General features: G+C 41.6%; 1 protein-coding gene across 2 annotated transcripts in view; it reads left to right on the forward strand.

The window, feature by feature from the left end:
* The first annotated feature begins 5,087 nt into the window (after nucleotides 1–5,087).
* MCUB (mitochondrial calcium uniporter dominant negative subunit beta) overlaps nucleotides 5,088–18,570 on the forward strand; it is an 87,681-nt gene continuing 74,198 nt past the window's right edge. Inside the window, exon 1 of one of the 2 annotated variants that reach the window (XM_021001416.2) lies at nucleotides 5,088–5,539. In XM_021001416.2, coding sequence (XP_020857075.1) covers nucleotides 5,471–5,539 — 69 coding nt within the window. In that variant the 5' untranslated portion in view covers nucleotides 5,088–5,470. Of the gene's footprint in view, nucleotides 5,540–11,836; nucleotides 11,900–18,570 lie in introns of those variants that run through there. The other variant, XM_021001417.2, reaches the window with a different exon arrangement.

Raw genomic sequence — 18,570 nt, forward strand, 5'->3', positions numbered from 1 at the left:
GGCTGTTCTACCACTTCTTCCTCAAGGACAATCCTTCTTCCAACGTCCCTTCTGGTCACATCTTGAGCAAGGTCCTGGAGGTGTCTGTTCCAGGGGCTTCCTCTGAGGGGGTACCCTGGAGGGGCACTCCTTGGACCAGTGACCCTCCTGGCGGCATTGAACACAGGTTTTCCCAAAAGTCTTACTGTGGTTTTAAGGGGTTTTTTTTTGGTTAGTTTTTTGTCTTGTTTTTGCTTTTTGGCGAGGCAATTGGAGTTAAATGACTTGCCCAGGGTCACACAGCTAGTAAGTGTCACATATAAGGCTAGAGATCTACCCACTGCACCACCTAGCTGCCCCAGTTTTAAGATATAGTAGCTTAAATAAACCCTGTATGATACAGTTATAGTCCAACAAAACAAATAAAACAAAAATGGGCCGGGTCTGAGCATACATAACTCATTTTCTCTCCATCAGTACCAGCTGCCTCATTTCTCAATAGAATATCAGGCTTGTCACCTGGGAGTTATCTTTCACCCTTTTCTCTCCTTTGCCTCACAACCCACTCATCACTAAATGCTTTTGTTTCCTTCTTTGAAATATTCTTCAGATCCTAGTTGGGTCCTATCTTTTTTCTTTTCTCATCTAAAACTAAAATTTTCTTGCCGAATCAATTATCCTGAAACTCACCTTTCATAATTTCTTTTTTGTTTTGTTTCTACAAATGTTTCTGCCTGGCTCTTAAGACCCTCCAAACATGTGGCCTTTCTCTCTCCATCCACTGCTATCCCAAAGGAACCTTTGCCCCAGTCAGCCTGGTTACCCTTCTTCTCATAACTAGTCTACTCTAAGCTTACTCTTGCCCTTTGGCTTCTGCTCATATTTACTTAATTTCTTTAAATTACCAGTCTTTTATGTTTTTCTCCCTCCCAACTGACCTTTCCACTGAAGAAAAGACAAACAAAACCTTTGTAAGAAATGTGTCCTCATCTATATCAATTTACACACTGTCTTGGAGTGGAGGGAGGGGAGAGATGGAAAGAAAATTTGGAACTCAAACTCTTATGGAAGTGAATGTTGAAAACTAAAAATAAATAAAATTATTTTTAAAAAAAGAAATAAGCATTGTCATACAAAACAGATTCCCATAATGCCAATGTCCATGTCTCATTCTGCTTACTAGTTCATTACCTCTCTGTTAGGAGGTAGGTATCTGCTCCTACTTTCTCTCCCCTTCCCTAACAAGAGGAACCCATCCTGGGCTCTTTCTTTAACTTCTTTTGCTATTACTCAATTAAAACACCAATATTATTCTAGTTCAGGTTAACAAGAATGAAGACCTGAACCAGTATGGTTACAGGGGAAGTAGAACAGAGAGAATGGATGCAAGGGATATTGCCCAGGCAGGATCAATAAGATTTAGCAAATACTTGGACATACAGGGTCAAAAGTGATCTCATGATTTTGAGCCCTTGTGACCTGGCGAATAATGGTGCCAGCATTAGAACTAGGGGAGATAGGAAAGAGAGTCAGGTTTTAGGGAGAAGATGATAAATTCACTCTTTGATGTAGATTTTTGAGGGGCAGGTGGGACATGCAGGTGGAAATGTCCATCAGGTAGTTTGAAATTTGAAACTAGAGCTCAGAAACCTTTCCCTAGGCTGGAGATAGATATAGCTTTGGGAATAATCTACATAGAGTTGATAATTGAGATCATTAAGTGAAACGGACAAGGAAGAGAGTACAGGGGGAGAAGGACTCCGTCTTTGGGAATGTCCATCTTTGAAGGAGAAACAAAAACCATCAGAAACAGAGGAGGGGTATTTGGAGAGGCAGGACAACCAGACTCAAAGAGGGGAAGACTAATGGAGAAAAGGAAGGGAGACTGAATTAAGTTGCAGGAGGTGTTGGCTTTGTTTTATCATCTGACAAAGAAGGATTTCATGTTGGAAAGGCCCTATGGAGTGTGACAGTAGAGAACACTGGATATCTTGGGAGCCAGAGGACCTTTTGTCAGACCCTCCTATCATTATGACATTGTGGTTTGGGCTAAGTCACTCTTTGCTTCAGATTCCTTATCTGTAAAATTAGAGGGTTAAAGGGGCAGCTAGGTGGTGCAGTGGACACAGCATAGGCCCTGAAGTCAGGAGGACCGGAGTTCAAATCCGGCCTCAGACCAAACACTTGACACTTACTAGCTGTGTGACCCTGGGCAAATCACTTAACCCCAATTGCCTTAAAAAAAAAAATTAGAGGGTTAAACTAAAAGGCTTCTAAGTGCCTTCCAGCTCTAAACCTCTGATCTGCTTTGAATCTCAATGCTCCTGATAACAGTGAGGAAACTGAGGCCCACAGGGGTTAAATGCACTTGTCCAAGGTCACACAAAATTCTAGCCCACTACCTCTTCCCTTTTCTTAATCACCCTAAGTTCTGCACCAAGCAGGAGAAACTCTAGTCTCTCTGGTTTTTGGCCTTCTTGGACACAGTTATATCAGGGTGAGGAGAGAAAGTAAAGTTGTGTTTTCCATGATTTTTTTCCAGGAGAAAAAAAAAGGGAGGGAGTAGCTAAAAGAGAGAGGCTCAGTGGATAGACGGCAGGGCCCGGAGTTTGTAAGACCTGAGTCTCAGACGTTTATTAGATATGTGAGCAAGTCCATTTCCTCATCTGTAAAATAAGGATAATAACAGCACCTACATCTTAGGATTGTTGTGAGGATCAAATAAAATATTTGGGAGAGGGAAAGTTATAGTATAGGGACACTTTGGACCACCTTCTAAAATACTCATTGTTTAAACCAGGGATGGGGAACCTTTGGCCTCAGGCCACATGTGACCCTCTAGGTCCTCAAATGCGGCCCTTTGACTGAGTCCAAGTTTTACAGAACAAATACTTTTAAGAATGTGATTTGTTCTGTGAAATTTGGATTCAGTCAAAGGGCCACACCTGAGGACCTAAAGGGCCATGCATAGCATGGAGGCCGAAGGTTCCCCGTCCCTGGTTTAAACTGTTTATGTGTCTGAGTAAACAGTGCTGTGGTACACATGTACAAATAATACTCCATTCTGTCCTCATTACCATGATGTACAGTTAGGAAAATGTAATCCTGGGAACTAACCTGACCGTCCCAGTAGTAAGTGATTCTAGCTTGAACTTAATGGTATATAGGAGTAATTAATTCAGTGCAAGGGGCAACTGTCAGAAGGAGCCAAATCAGGTGCACGTTTGCCAAACTTTTTTAAAAAAATATTTTATTCTATTTAGGTTTTAATATTTTAGTTTATGATGTTTCTTTTTCTTTTCCTAATGTGTATTTAAGTTTAAAATAAATCAATAAAAATAAAAGTTAGGCAAGAATATATATATTTTATTTTATTTTGCTATTGCTTAAGGCTCTTGTAAAACAACCAACAAAAACCCAGAAAGCTGTATATGAATAAAAATTATTTTTTCTGAGTTATAGTAATTGATCTGGAATGTTTGATACATTTTCTTGTTCCATGTTGGAAAAAGTTAGGAACAGCGTTCTTCACAAGTGTTAAAAAATTAAAGTAAATTATGCATTGAAAAAATACACACCAGGAAGCAGAACTGTCAAACCTAGCTGGGAGTACAACAGAAGGTCTTTGAAGATATAGGGTGTCTGACTGGGCTGAGTGATCCTCACTTTTTTTCTTTTAAAGTAAAGGAAAATGGAGCTCCAAAGAATCACCAGTTATTTTCCTTGGGTTTCAATGGAATGAGTGTGAACTATCTAGACCCCTAAAGCACAGGCATGGAGACCTGGTTTCTAAACCTGGACAAAAGAAATGGATTGGCCTTGATTTCATCTACCAACGCACAGTCTGGCACCTTCTCTGCAACTTATAATTTAGAACACGGAGGGATTACTTAATTGCCTTGCTAAGGGTCCTACGGCCATTATTACTGTGTGAACTCAAGTCTTCCTGGCTCTGCTGCCTAGGATCTAGCCATTCCGATGCTTCCCTCTGAATGAACTTAGCCTGCACAAATTTGTACATACATAGTTATCTGCATGCTGTCCCCTCCATCAGACAGTGAGCTCCTCGAGGGCAGGGGCTATTTTCACCTTGGCATCTCCAGTGACACACCCAACAATCCACATGACTTCTCTTGGCCTTTTCTTCGTGGGCAACCCTTTGGATCACTTTTTTGGCTTTTTTTTTTTTTTGATTAGGCAGTTGGGGTTAAGTGACTTGCCTAGGGTCACACAGCTAGTAAGTGGCAAGTGTTTGGTCTGAGGCTGGATTTGAACTCAGGTCCTCCTGACTTCAGGGCTGGTGCTTGATCCACTGTGCCATCTAGCTGCCCCTGGCTTCTTTCTTTATGGGCAAATGAAAAAGGGTTTGGAACTGGTTAAGTCCTCATTTTCCTTCCGAGATCAAGAATTCGTATGAAATTGGAGTCTTTTTCTTTCACAAGACAAGCACCTAAAGCCAAAGCACACAATGCCATCTTTCTCAGGACTTGACTGAGGGTACCACTGACAGAGATATCCTCCTGGAGCGATGGTTTGGTTGGCCTCGGGCTACAAAATGGTGCCCTGGCAGTGGGGGTGAGTCAGGAGAGGCTGATCTGACTTCCTCATTCTACCGTAAAGAGGTGTCTTTTTGAGGCTCACCATTTTGAAATTAACCAAGATGTGCCCAGTCTCTTTGCTCTTCCCGGGACCTCTTTAGGATTGTCTCTGTGCCATGAGCCCCCCTCTTTTTCTGCTCTTTCCAGGTCCTCTTTAGGACTGTATCTGCCACGAGTCCCCACCTCTTTCTTTGCTCCTCCCGTGCCACGAGCCCCACTCTTTCTCTGCTCTTTCCAGGTCCTCTTTAGGATTGTATCTGCCACGAGCCCCCCCCCCCTTCTTTACTCCTCCCGAGTACTCTGTAGGTCTGCCTCCCGTGCCACAGTCCCCCTCTTTCTTTTCTCTTCCCGGCCCCTCTGGCTCTCGCGCCCCTCTCCACCCAGTGCACCCTCTCTTTTTTCTCCCTCCCTGTCCTGCCCAAACGGACACAGACATTACGCTATCAGCAGCTCCGCTTGGGGGGAGCCCAACCCCTTGACCTTTCCCCGTGCGCTCTGTGGCGCTGCCGTTTCTCTCCGGGTGGGCAGAAGAAGGCGGAAAAGGGAAAGAGCCCTCCCTTCCACCCGACACTGAAGACGCGGGACGGAGGGGTGGGGGTGGAAAGTTTTTGGTCGGCGGGAAGAAAACCGAGTTGCGCTTTTGAGCGTGCAGAGAGCCGGAGAGAGAAGAGCGGACCACACCCTCCCCTTTAATCCGCCCCTGGACGCGGGAGGCGGAGGCTGAGGCTGAGGCTGGGGCGGGCGCTGGCTGGGGCTGCGTGGCGGCGCGGGCGAGCGGGAGTGCCGCCTTCGCTCTGAGCCCCAACTCCGGGAGCAGAGCCCGGCCGCGAGCGCACGGGCTTTGCATGCAGCCGTGACCCTGACGGGGGTCTCCCCACGCCCGCCCCGGCGCGATGCTGCCGGCTGGCCGCCGGCTGCTGCGGCGCCTGCCCCGGGCGTCCCCGGCGTCCGCCGCTGCCCAGGTAAGGCAAGCGAGCCGCGCTTTCGGAAAAGTTTGCCTTCGCTTGGGGAACTTTGCAGCTTGTTTGGGCGGGTACGGAAGGAGTGACCAGCGAGCCGCTGGGGGGGTGCCGCGGACATGATGGCCGGAGCGGGGCCGGAGATGGGCTCCCGTCCTGGCGCCGCCTGCCCCGCGCCCCGGTGGGCTCGCCTACGCCCGGGAGGTGTGTGCGCCCGCGCTGGGGACGCTGCGGGCGCCAGCCCCAAAACTGAGGCCGGGAGGAGACCGTGGGGTGCTAGGCTTAGAGAGCTGGAAGAGCCATTTACTGATGAGCAAAATTCAGCGCCAGGCACTTTGCTGTGGTACAGAGATCCCCTCCAGTTTGTATAAAGTTGTTTGTTTGCATGTGGTCTTCACCCGTGGAGTGTGCGTAGGGGCTCGGTTTATTTGTTTGTTTCGTTTTTTAAATCCCCAGTCTGGCTGGTTGATTGATTGACAGGTTCAGTGCCTTGCCCAGGTTCTCCCAGTTAGAACCGTAGAATCAGGAGCTGGGAGGGACCTCCAGAGCACCCCCTAACCCAAACCGCTCATTTTTACAGAAGAGGAAAGTCTCAGGGTCCAGAGAAAGGAGCGACTTGGTCTCACTCACTTGTCCAAGTTCTCACAGGTGGCTTTGAATTCAGGTCCAAGTTCAGAGTTCTCCCGCGCCTGAGCCACTTCCCAGCTGGTTCTAGTTAAGGTGGAGTCCTGAGTCCCACCCTCCACCCCCCCATAAGTAAATAAAACTGGCAAAGCAACCCCCTAAATCTCCTACAGGAAAACAAAACACCTTTGATCTTTGTGGGAGGAAGATAATTAGCATCAGCGCCAACTTGGCTCTCTTTCTGACAGGCAGAGGCACCCACCTGGGTGGATGTGGGTTGGGAAGTCTGTTGTTACTCTTTGGAGAAGCGAACCAGAAAGGCTAATGGGCTGACTTTGGCAGGAGACAACTCTGCCCAGTGCTTTGCGATGGCACTGTGCATTGGTATGTCAGGAGAGGGGAATTGTGCTTTGAAACCGGATGCTCTGAAACCATGACCAGTTCCCTTTTCAAAGGGAAAAGGAACGATTCTTTCGGTTTTGTTGTTCTGGACCCTGATGGGAGGATGAGTCACCCTCATTAAGTCGGCTGAGTTAGCTTGACACCTGCGTTTTACAGTCAGTTCAGAAATAGTACTTGGAGAGGGAAACGAAAAAAAAAAAAAGGAGGGGAACGTGTGGATTTTAAAAAGAAACAGTAGTAAGAAGGCATAGCACAAGTAATGATGATGGCAGTAGGGTTTGACAGAAGCCAAGGATCCTAAAGTCTTTGAGCCTTATAATGAGACAATTTGAAGACGTACCCTAAGGGCAAATGGCAAATTATTTTTGTTTTGCTCTTAATAGGTTACTAATAAAGCTCAAGATCCTTTCATCTTTTTAAAGATCAGATTAATTTGGGGACTTTTAACTGTGTCAAAATGGTGGCAACTTTGAGATTTGTTTAGGAACTGCTTGGGAAGAGTACAGTCTTGATTTCATCTTGCTTTCATTTTCTATTTCCTTTCACCTAGTTCAGGGCTGCAGAGTTCTCAATAGTGCAAGGAATCCATTAAAATGAATTCCTTGTACATCCCCCCCCCCAAACCATTCATTCAGTAGAACAATTCTGTCAGCAGCCTGTTCTTAGGGAAGAATGGGGGACACCCGTTGGACTTGGGGCACTTTACAATGCTCATGTTTGCTACCACCCGTGAAATACTTCCTCAGAGTTCCTTCACCACATTCTCCATCTGTTGCTAGAAGAGGCACCCCTGTTTGTCTCCTCCATAGTAATTGTGTTCTTGAGACAAGGAATGGTGCAGTGTAGTGGTTTAGACCGCATAACAATTGGGGGCACTCCTTCAATCTAGCAAATACTTACTAAGCACCTACGGTGCGCAAGGTACTGTGTGATAGCTGCTGGGCATACAAATATGAAAAGTTAGGTTTTAAGCTTCTCAAGTGAGCCTGTAAGTGAGCAAAGACAAGAAAGAAGTAGAAAATTGAGTGTGAGTGCATCACAGGGGTGAAAAATGCACTATGAGTACCCCTCATCCTTTCTATTTCACCTCTAGGCATGAAACAGGCTCCTTGCCTGTTTCTATTTCCATTATGATTTTTAAGCATTGAATACATCTCCTCTCTAAGGTGAACTGGGTGGTCTACCTTTCCCCTACACTCTGTCAAGAACCTAATTGGTGGCTGATGCTGAGAAGTAGAGAGGAAAGAGAGGCCAGCTTCTAATGATGGACTTTGGAGCTGGATTCTGGAACTGGACCCAGAGAGGCAGGGACAGCTCGGGGAAACCAAATCACAACTTCTTAGAGCAGGTATAGAACTCACAGACATTTAGTCTGGTGCTCTTGTTTTACAGGTGAGAAAAAGGCCCAAAGAGGAGTTGCCCAAAGTTACATAGGGCATGAGACATCGAGGTGGAGCAGTGGATAGAGTGCCTGGCCTGGAGTCAGGAAGATTCACCTTCATGAGTGAATCTTACTAGCTGTGTGACCCTGAGCAAGTCACTTAACGCTGTTCGCCTCAGTTCCTCATCTGAAAAAGGAGCTGGAGAAGGAAATGGCAAACCACTCCCGTGTCTTTGCCAAGAAAACACCAAATGGAGTCATGGGGAGTTGGACATGACTGAACAACAGTTCACATTTGTAACTCTGTTTAGTAGAGTGCCTGCAATAGTAAGCACTTAATAAAATGCTTGTTTACTTCTCCTACTCCCCATGATTGTCTCTCTCTAGACAGGTGAAAAAGTGGCAGAATACACTGATAACCCTTAAGAGGTCTGGCCCCTTCTCAGAACTTTTACTAGAAATACCAACTTTCGAGGTCTTGTTTCGGTGACATTTGATAAAAGATCTGTGGTTAAGTGTTAAAGCCAATTTGATTGGAAAACCCCCAGGCAGAGTAGAAGACTTATCATTCCATTCTGTTTTTTCCCCATAAGTAATCTTTGACATAGGCCCCTAAACAGTATTCAGTTAGGGAGAAAAAGCATTTGAGTGCTAATTGACAGTTCATGAGTCACTCTTCTGGAAAGACAAGTTCCTAGGGACATCTTAGAAGGTTTTTCCTTTTGTGCTGGCGTCTTCCAAAATTTGAATGTACTTTTTAGGAAAGTGGAGTGACTTGTAGAAAATATTCTCTCTTTTTTTCCCCTTACATTAGTGGCATAGACTTTAAGTTTTTGTCTGTTTCTCTGCAGTGTTTAGTGCAGTTCCTGGAACATAGTAGGTTCCTAATAAATACATGTTGATTGAGCGTTGGATTGATTGATTGACTGGCATCTACTGGATAGCAAAATTTTGTAGGTAGAAAAACTCAGTTTGTCAGCATGGCCCTAATGTAGCAGAAAGAAGAGGGGGAAAAAAAAGAGAAGACAAAGACAAAGAAAAAAAGGAAGCAAAAGGAGAGACAGAACTAAAAAGGGAACTTAAGAGACCTTTTGAATAAGAGCCCCTGCTATGCTGATGGCCACAGCCTCAGCAGATATTTCTTATGAGGGCATCTCTGCATGTCAGCGTCCTGGCTGAGCCGTTGTCAGGGCAATAGGTGACTCCTGCTGATGGCTGATGCTGATTCTGGTAGGGATCCAGCCTTGAGTCATTCCTGTGCCCAATGAATAATGTTTACAGTAAAAGACCCTGCTTAATTGTGCATTTCTTAATTGTAGCTCCCTGCTTTTTGGACGGAAAACCCTTGATATGTGGCAATGCTTCTGACATAAAAATTGAGGTCTTTCAAGCAGTGTTTAAAATTTAAAGAAATAAAATAAAATCAAGCCTGTACTTCTGGCTTAAATTTGAAGTTTGACTTTTTTTATTTTTGAAACTAAACTTGTGAATACGTTTTTATTCCATCACAGTCTGTTAATTTAGTGTATGTCAATCTTTTTATCTCTTACATTTAATAAGTGGTACACTTATTATTTAATTCTTGGTACACAGCGTCTTCCGCTTCCTGGATTTTAATTTTGTGCAGTTTATTTTATTAAGCACATTTTGCTTTATACATATTTCTGTAGAAAAGAAAGTGATTATTCAGCAATAGGGAACCTAGACTTAAGGAGGGCCTTGGTATCATGACCCAGGGCTCTGTCCTTGGCCCTGTATGGTTCAACAGTCATATAAATATCAAATTTGGATGTGACACAGAGCTGAGAGGGCTGGCTAATACTTGGAATGACAACGTTAGGCTTCACAAAAATTTTGACAGTTTGGAATAATGGACCAGACCTAAGAAGATGAAATTGACTGGAAATACATATAAAGATTTCATAAGGATTAAAAAAAAAATCACTTGTGCCAGTATGGAATGCAGGAGACCCAGATTGGCAGCAATTCATGTGAAAAAGACTTGGGAGATTTGGTTTACTGAAAGCTTATTGTGTGATGTGGCAGTTAAAAAGCTAATGCAATTTTTTTTTTTGGTCTAGACCTGCCTACATTGAAGAAACTCCCTCTTCCAGGGTAGATCAGCAACGTTTCTAACATTTGTCATTTTTAAGAGTTTCTTGGGAGCACTGACAGATTTAAGGGACCACAGCCAGGATATGGGACTTGCACCTAGGTCTTCCTTCCTTCAGGGCTGTCTCTCCAGTCACCGAACCACACAGACACCCTCACTAATATTAGGTTGCATCGATAAAAGTACAAATCAAAACAAAGGAAGTAAGGGTCGGCTAGGTGGTGAAGTGGATAGAGCTCTGGCCTTGGAGTCAGGAGGACCTGAGTTCAATCCAGCCTTAGACACTTGACACATAACTAGCTGTGTGACCCTGGGCACGTCACTTAACCCTAATTGCCTCACCAAAAAGCAAAAATAAATAAATAAAGGAAGTATTCTATCACTGTATTCCATCTGGGTTAGACCCATCTGGAGAGTTGTGTTCAGTTTTGGTCATTATATTTTAAGAAAAACAGGGTTGTAAATATTTGAAGGCAGGAATTGTCTTTATGTTTTAAAATAATTTTATTTTATTTTCAGGTATACATTTGATCTCTTTCACCTTTCTTCCCACCCTCCCATCACCATTAAGAAAGCAAGAAAAACAAAACCCCTTACAAACAAGCAAAACAAATTCCTGCATTGGCCATCTTAAAAAAAAAAATCATTCTTCACTCTTAAGTCCGTCACCTCTCAATCAGGAGGTAGAGAATAGTATAGTTTCTGCATGAGCCCTCTGGACTTGGGTTTGGCATTTTGCTGGTCAGAATTCCTATGTCTTTAAAAGTTGTCTTTCTGGTACTATTGTTATTATATTAATTGTTCTCCTGGTTCTGTTCACTGCACTGGACATCAGTTCAAACAAGTCTTCCCAGCTTTCTCTGAAATCATCCCTTTCTTTCTTTCTTTCTTTCTTTCTTTCTTTCTTTCTTTCTTTCTTTCTTTCTTTCTTTCTTCCTTCCTTCCTTCCTTCCTTCCTTCCTTCCTTCCTTCCTTCTTTCTTTCTTCCTGAGGCACTGGGGTTAAGTAACTTGCCCAGGGTCATACAGCTGGTAAGTGCCTGGGGCTGGATTTGAACTTAGGTCCTCCACACTTCATTGCTCTATCCACTTCCCTAGCTGCCCCTCCTTTCATCATTTCTTACAGCTCAATAGTATTCCATCCCATTCATATACCATAACTTGTTGAGCCATTCCCAAACTGATGGGCACCACCTCAGTTTCCAATTCTTTGCCACCACAAAAAGAGTTTCTATACATAGTTTTGTGACTTCACATCTTTTAATCTCTTCTAACCAGCATACAATTCATATATTCTCATAAACCCAGCCTCTGCTTAAAGATCAAAAAGCAAGGGGGTGGAATGCTTCCTTCTTGATGATACCCTTTTCTGACAGTTCTTAATGTCAGGCAGTTTTGCCTTGATCAAGTCAAAATATGCTTATCTGTAACTTCCTATTAATGAAGAAAATTGGGTTCAAATATAAGTCCTTCAGATTTGAAGATAGTTATTGTCCTCTATGCTCTAGCCCTGCCCTCTCCTCTAACATCCCCAGATCTCTTCTCCAAACTAAATGTTTCAGGTTCCTTCAACTTTGGTCAACTGGCATGGCCACCAGTTCCTTTACCATTGCCTTCAAGTTTGTCAGTTTCTTTTTTAAAAAAAAGTTTTGTGTAGAAATGAATACAGAACTAACCACGATTGGATATACTGGAACTGCCTGGGTAGTTGTACTATATTTTTTAATTGCTTAATGTTCCCAAAGCCCATCTCCCAGTGGTGCCATATGCTTGCTTCTCATAGGGCACTGTGAACCCAGAGGAATCATTTTCAGGGGATGCAAATGGTGATAGAAAGAGACATGGTGAGTATAAGGAAGATGCAGCCTATTATCTGATGACTTGTATATAAGAAGAAGTATAAAAGATAGCCCTCAAGGACATTTCTGACTGGAAGTAGAGGTGGGCCCTTCGTGGAATAAGAATGAGTCAATAAATGATTAACCTATGTGCTATACTGGTTTCCTTTTAATATTCTCATATTAAAAGTTTCAAGTGAAGACCTTCTGTTATGTTATGTGGCTCCTATGTGTAAGGTTGATGGATAAAAATCTCCCAGGATTAAAATGGAGCAGAGTACCTGTCCTGGTGGGGTAATAGTTCCCTCTCAGTATTCCACTGTTACGTCTGTAACAGCGCTTCCTATATCCTAGGGGACCTAGAATATATTGAAAATTTCTTTAATGACAATTACATAATGGACTTAGCTTCTTTGGAAAGCTTAAGCTTTGGGCTATAAACCGGTAAAGAAATCTTCCCAGAAGCCATGTAGGAAATATATGACTTTGCTTATTTAATTCATTGACTGTGAATGCCAGGACAATACAATGGGAAGAATTTTTAGCAAAAGAATAGTCAGATTTTTTTCTGGGTGGTAAGCAAATAATTTCCCCTGGAGTCCCATTTGGATGATTCATCAAAGTGTGGGGGTGGATTTAGGGTCTTGTGGGTTATGTTACCAACTGACCTTGTAGAGATGGGATGGATTTTAATGATGACCTCTGTGGACTTCAGTTTCCTTATCTGTAAAAAAGTCTAGAATCAGAATTTGGAATGATCTCTAATTTACCTAAAATAGTTCTAAATCCCAAGATCATCTGGACCTCAGTGTCTTTGGTATAATGCCAGACTCTACTGCTAATTAGTTGTCCACCTTGCCGATAGAGACACACTGGATTTTGAATTGATGCCATGTATTTTTGGGAGGTGGGTGGCACAGTAGATAAGTGTCAGATCTGGAGTCAGGAAGACTCATCTTCCAGAGTTCAAATTTGGCCTAGCTGTGTGACCCTGGGCAAGTCATTTAACTCTGTTTGCCTCAGTTTCGTCTTCTGTAAAATGAGCTGGAGAAGGAAATGGCAAACCACTCTAGTATCTTTGCCAAGAAAACCCCAAATCGAGGCATGAAGAGTCAGACATGGCTAAAATGACAGAAAAACAACAACAAATTTTGGGGAAAGAATTACACCCTCTCTGCCTGAAGTTTTCTTACCTTTAGCAGAGAAGATAAAACTTATACTATCTGTCTACCTAACCTGGGAATAGCACTTTAGAAAACTTAAAATGTTATGTAAATGTGAGTTATCATTAGTACTATTTTACATCTAAAATAAATTAACTTCTTAGTTTCTTCTCGGTGACCAGGCATACAGTTCTGGAATTAACTTGTACTTATTAGACAGATGTGTTCTCTTTAAGCTTTAGTAGCTTTCTCAACTCTTTAATTTTTCAGGCAGAAAGACTGATGTATGCTCACTTGCATTATATAAATATGGCAGTGGCTCACCTTGAGTGCTTAGGAGGTTTTTAAAGGTCCCTTGAAAGCATCTTGATACGTATTATAATTTTGATAAAAAGTAACCAGCAGGCACATAAATCATTTGTCAAAATGATTTAGTCCGGTTGGACTTTCAAATAGCAGGACATTTAAAAAAAAGACAATTAGTATAACTTAATGAAAACTAGAGCAGAGTGGCGTATTCAGAGGGCTGGCTTTTGAGCCTTCTGCCACCAGAGGGGAAGATACGTGCCCAGAGTCACAGAGATATATAGTAAGTGACCAAGCTAGGATTTGAATGCCAAGTCTTTGGACTTGGTGGTGGGTACAACTTCCTATTGCTAATATTTCATGGCCTTGTGACTGTGGTCAAATCATATCCTGTCAGTGCCCCTAATAATTTTCTACAACTGTGAGGTAGATAATGGAGTTTCTTATCTGCACTGATAGACCCACGTCCCCCACACTGGAAATTCCTGCACCAGTAGTGTCAAACTCGAAATAGAAATGGGGGCCATTGAACCATATATAAGGGCAGCTAGGTGGCACAGTGGATATACAGTGCTGGGCCTGGAGTCAAGAAGACCTGAATTCAAATCCAGCCTCAGACACACAGAGTACTAGCTGTGTGACCCTGTGCACCTCAGTTTCCTCATCTGTAAAATGAGCTGGAGAAGGAAATGGCACACTACTCCAGTATCTTTGCCAAGAAAATCCCAAATCGAGGCATGAAGAGTAGGACTGAACTGAGTAAACCACATATAAAGTTCCCTGTGGGCTGCATACTGACTTAGAAAACCTCAAGTCGATATTATGTTTTGTTGTATTTTTATTTATTTTGCTAGGTATTTCCCAATTACATTTTAATCTGGTTGAATGTCTCACTTGAGAGTGTTGTGGGCAGGAATGTTTGACATCTCTGCCTTATGTCAGTTAAATCTCAGCTCTGGAACTTAAATAGGAAAACAATTATTGAAGGCGGGCAGTGTGAAATGCTAATAATTTTCTGGTTGCTGATGAAATGCAGGTTAATGACAATGTACTAGGACACAGAGAGATTATAAATGAAAAAAGCACAAGCAAATGACAGGCACATAAATGGAGACTTATGACATCCTGAAAAATGAGTGGGTCAAAACAATTCATAGAAACACACTGACATGCTATTAATAATCCATAGAAAGACATTGACAGTGATGAGAGCGAATATACCAGTATTTCTATAATGCTGTTAAACCAGTCCTCAGGAAAAAAAAATCTTATATAGCCCTAAGAATGTCTAGATATTAACAAAATAAAAGAGAAATTGATGAACTGAATATGTAATTTAAAAATGACAATTCTTACAAATCCAAAGAAAAGATAAAGGAGGAAATTTTGAAAATTAGAGGAGAAACTAATCACAGAATGCAAAAACTGAAAGTTGATTTTTTTTGGAAAAAAACTAACTAGGTTGTCATAACTTTATTCATCCTGATTAGAAAGAAGAGGGAGTGTACAGAATGTTGTGTGTGTGTGTGTGTGTCTCTCTCTCTCTCTCTCTCTCTCTCTCTCTCTCTCTCTCTCTCTCCATATAGATATGTATCTATATCTGTATCTATATATGTGTGTGTGTGTATGTGTATATATCTATATCTATATCTTTTTTTGTGGTGGTAAAGATCTGGAAACTAAGTGGCTGCCTAACCTTTGGAATGACAGAACAAATTACAATGGAATGTTATTGAACGATAAAAATAACAAAAGGCATGGTTGTCAGACAAACCTGGGCATGCTTAAATGAAGTGAGCAGGACCTGGACAGTAACTCATACAATAACAAACCGTTAAGAAAAGCAGCTGAGAATCTGATCAGTGCAGTGACCAACTGTAATTCCAAAGGGCTGGTGATGTGAAGTCCCTCTAGATAGGGAGGGCATAAACTCAAAATGCAGAATGAGGTGTACATTTTCAGATGTGGCGGTTGTGGGGATTTATTTTGTTGGATTAAACACATGAGAATTTTCTTCTTTCTTTTTTTTTCCTCCTTCCTTCCTTCCTTCCTTCCTTCCTTCCTTCCTTCCTTCCTTCCTTCCTTCCTTCCATTTGGCCAGGAAGAATTGGAGGGGAAGAACAGAGCTTGTGATAAGGTTACCAAATCAGGGGTAAATGATAAGAAAAGAGGGTCATAGAAGGATTTAGAAAATGCATAGAAGGCCAGAAGGGAGCACAGATAAGCAGTATATCTTTGCAAATAATTTATTTAATTTATTATATAATTGAAAAGTAAGCTGTCCATGGTACAGATTCAAGACCTCAGCCATCCCTTTTGATATATATATATACACATACATGTGTATATATACATATATGTGTGTATATAGACATGTGCATATATGTATGTGTGTATACTTATACACACATACATATATGTTTGTGTGTATGTAGACACATATGTATATGTGTGTGGGTATATACACGCATATATGTATATATAGACACACATATATTTTGTATACTCTCTAATCAGGATGAGTAAAGGTATAACAATCTGGTTAGTTTTTTTCCTCTTTTTCTCTTCTACTTTGCATGTGGATGACTGAAACAAATGAAAAACCCTGAGAGATGAGTTTCTGAGTAATTGATAATCAATTTATCAGTTAGTCTAGCCAGCAGTCAGTAAGTTGATGGTCAGTGGTTTCTCTGGGTAACCAAAAGAGCCCCCAACAGAGACTCTGCAAACCTTAAATAGCCCCCTGACAAGTGAAACTCAACCCTGATTGGTGGACATTTATTTAATGAGGTGGTGGGTTAAAAGTCTTTTCTCCTCCTGCAGAGAACATGGCTTGACTGTGAGAATCAGCCATTACAGCAGTCTGGGCGGGGGAGTCCATCCATCCAGACCTCTCTGGCCGTCTTTCTCCTTAAACCCTAATGGGTGGATGAAAGGACAGGGGTTCCCTCCCTCAGGGCAAGGGCCCACCCAGACTAGATTCTATTTATATTCTAAACAGAAATTAGGTTTCCTCCTTGGGTGCGGTCAATCTGACCCTGTTCCTTGAAGGCTCTGACTAATCTCATCAACCATCCATATCCTTCAGAGAAGGACTGACCTTTCACAGGAGCTGGGCCTTGAGAGAAAATAGGAGAAAAGCCTGGATTGTAATTTAATAATTAATTAGTTATTAATGTAATAGGATAGTAATAATTTCTCTCACAGTCTTTCTCTGCCCCATTCACCCCATGTGCTAATGCCTTCCTTCTGAGTTATCTCCTGAGTAAATATCTTGTATGGGCGTAGATTTGAGATCCTCTAGGGCTAGGGATTGTTTTTGCCTTTTTTTGTGTCTACACAATGTTGACTGACTAATGTTACTTGATGCTGGTTAAGTTCCCAATTAAAAAAAAAAGGAGTGGGAAGAAAATCAAATTAACAAAAAATGAGGAAGGTGAAAGCATAACAAAAGAAATAAAAAGAATCATCAGAGCCTTATAGTTATATCTTAGTTAAACAATTATATCTTAATAAAGCTGAGAATATGAGAGGATTATTAAATATATTATAATACATATTAAGTTATTTTAATATATTTACCTATATACATATATATCTATTTAGATTTTATATTACCTTATGTACATATATTTATATTTTACCCAAATATGTGTTACATGCATAACATATATAGGTTTGTCCAAATTAACAGAATACCCATAGATACCTTAAAATAATCCAGTCTGAAAAGATGCAGGTTAACTCTGGTGGCCCAGTGGATAGAGTGCTGGGTCTGGAGTTTGGAAGACTTATCTTCATGAGTTCAAATGTGACCTCAGATACTAACTAACTAGGGACTCTGGGCAAGAAACTGAATTCTGTTTGCCTCAGTAAGTAATCTGTAAAACGAACTGGAGAAGAAAATGGCAGACCACTCCAGTATCTCTGCCAAGAAAACCCCAATTGGAGTCACAGAGAGTCAGACACCACTGAAAATGATTCAGCAACAACAGCTTTGTTAACATGTGGGCAAAGTGTTCTTCGTAGAAAATGGGTTGTGCAAGGACCAGGTCATGTTTACGTCAGATTCACAAAGTGCTCCAACCATCCAACTGCCAGGAATAATTAGTATCTGCATTGAAAGTTTAAGTATTAAAAGTTAAATAATTCCGAGTATTACTTGAGGGCAGTGGGAGGGAGGCCCTCATAAGAAATTAGGTCACAAGACAATAATTCTTGGGCAAAAAACTGCAAAGGAAAGTTCTCTAGCCTTAACAACTCCCAGGTGGAATTTTCACCTAGGTCTTGGAGGTTTTGTTTGGAATTCTGCACTTTACTTTTACTCCAGGGTTCCGCATTTGGGATGACCTCAGACTTCCTATTGAAATCTGATTTGACTTCCAACTCAGTTAAATCTCTGTTACTATAAGATAAAGAGGTGCATTTTCTGAATCAATAGTGACCCTATAGTTAAGTTGCTTAAAGGCCAATTGGAAGTTTAGATATCAGTCAGACCATTTGGGGAAGAAAGTGAAAGGAATATGTGTTAATTGAAGTGAGTCCCCAGCCTGCCTGTTTTTAAATGAGAAATCGTTGAAATGTTTTTTTTTCACAAAATATGAGAATTTGAATTCTCTTCTATGAGCTTGTATTTTTCTTACAAATTAGTTCCAATATCTTTTTATTTTCCCTGAGTAAGATGCCTTATGTAGCGGAAAAGCTTGGGGGCTGTAGTTAGGATCATTCAGTTCCATCCCAGCCTTCTGTGGCTGGACAGGCAGATAACTACGGTGAATTTTTACCAGTTACAGGATCATGAATTTAGAGCCAGAAGAGACTAACGAGGCCATCATGTTCAGCCCCCTCCCATTTTATAGATGAGGGAAACTTGAGTCCACGCTTCTTTTTCTAAATAAAGTTTTGTTGATCTTTTTTGTATTTTTTATTACATTATTTACAATTACATTTACAATTAATTACATTAATTACAATAACTTAATTAAAAATTCCCCCAGTATTCTTTCTCCTCTTCCCCTCCTAGAGAACCATCCCATATAACAAAAAAATTTTTAAGGGAAAAAAAAAAGGGGAAAAATCAGGGAAACTGATTATTTAACAAATGCTTATTAGCTGACTAATTTTATTTGATGTTGGTTAAGTTCCCAATTAAATAAAAAAAGGAAAGGGAAGACAATCAAATTAGCAAAAAAATAAGGTGAAAGTACA

Source organism: Phascolarctos cinereus, unplaced genomic scaffold, assembly GCF_003287225.1.
Source record: "Phascolarctos cinereus isolate Bilbo 61053 unplaced genomic scaffold, phaCin_HiC Scaffold_9;HRSCAF=440, whole genome shotgun sequence".
Taxonomy (NCBI): Eukaryota; Metazoa; Chordata; class Mammalia; order Diprotodontia; family Phascolarctidae; genus Phascolarctos; species Phascolarctos cinereus.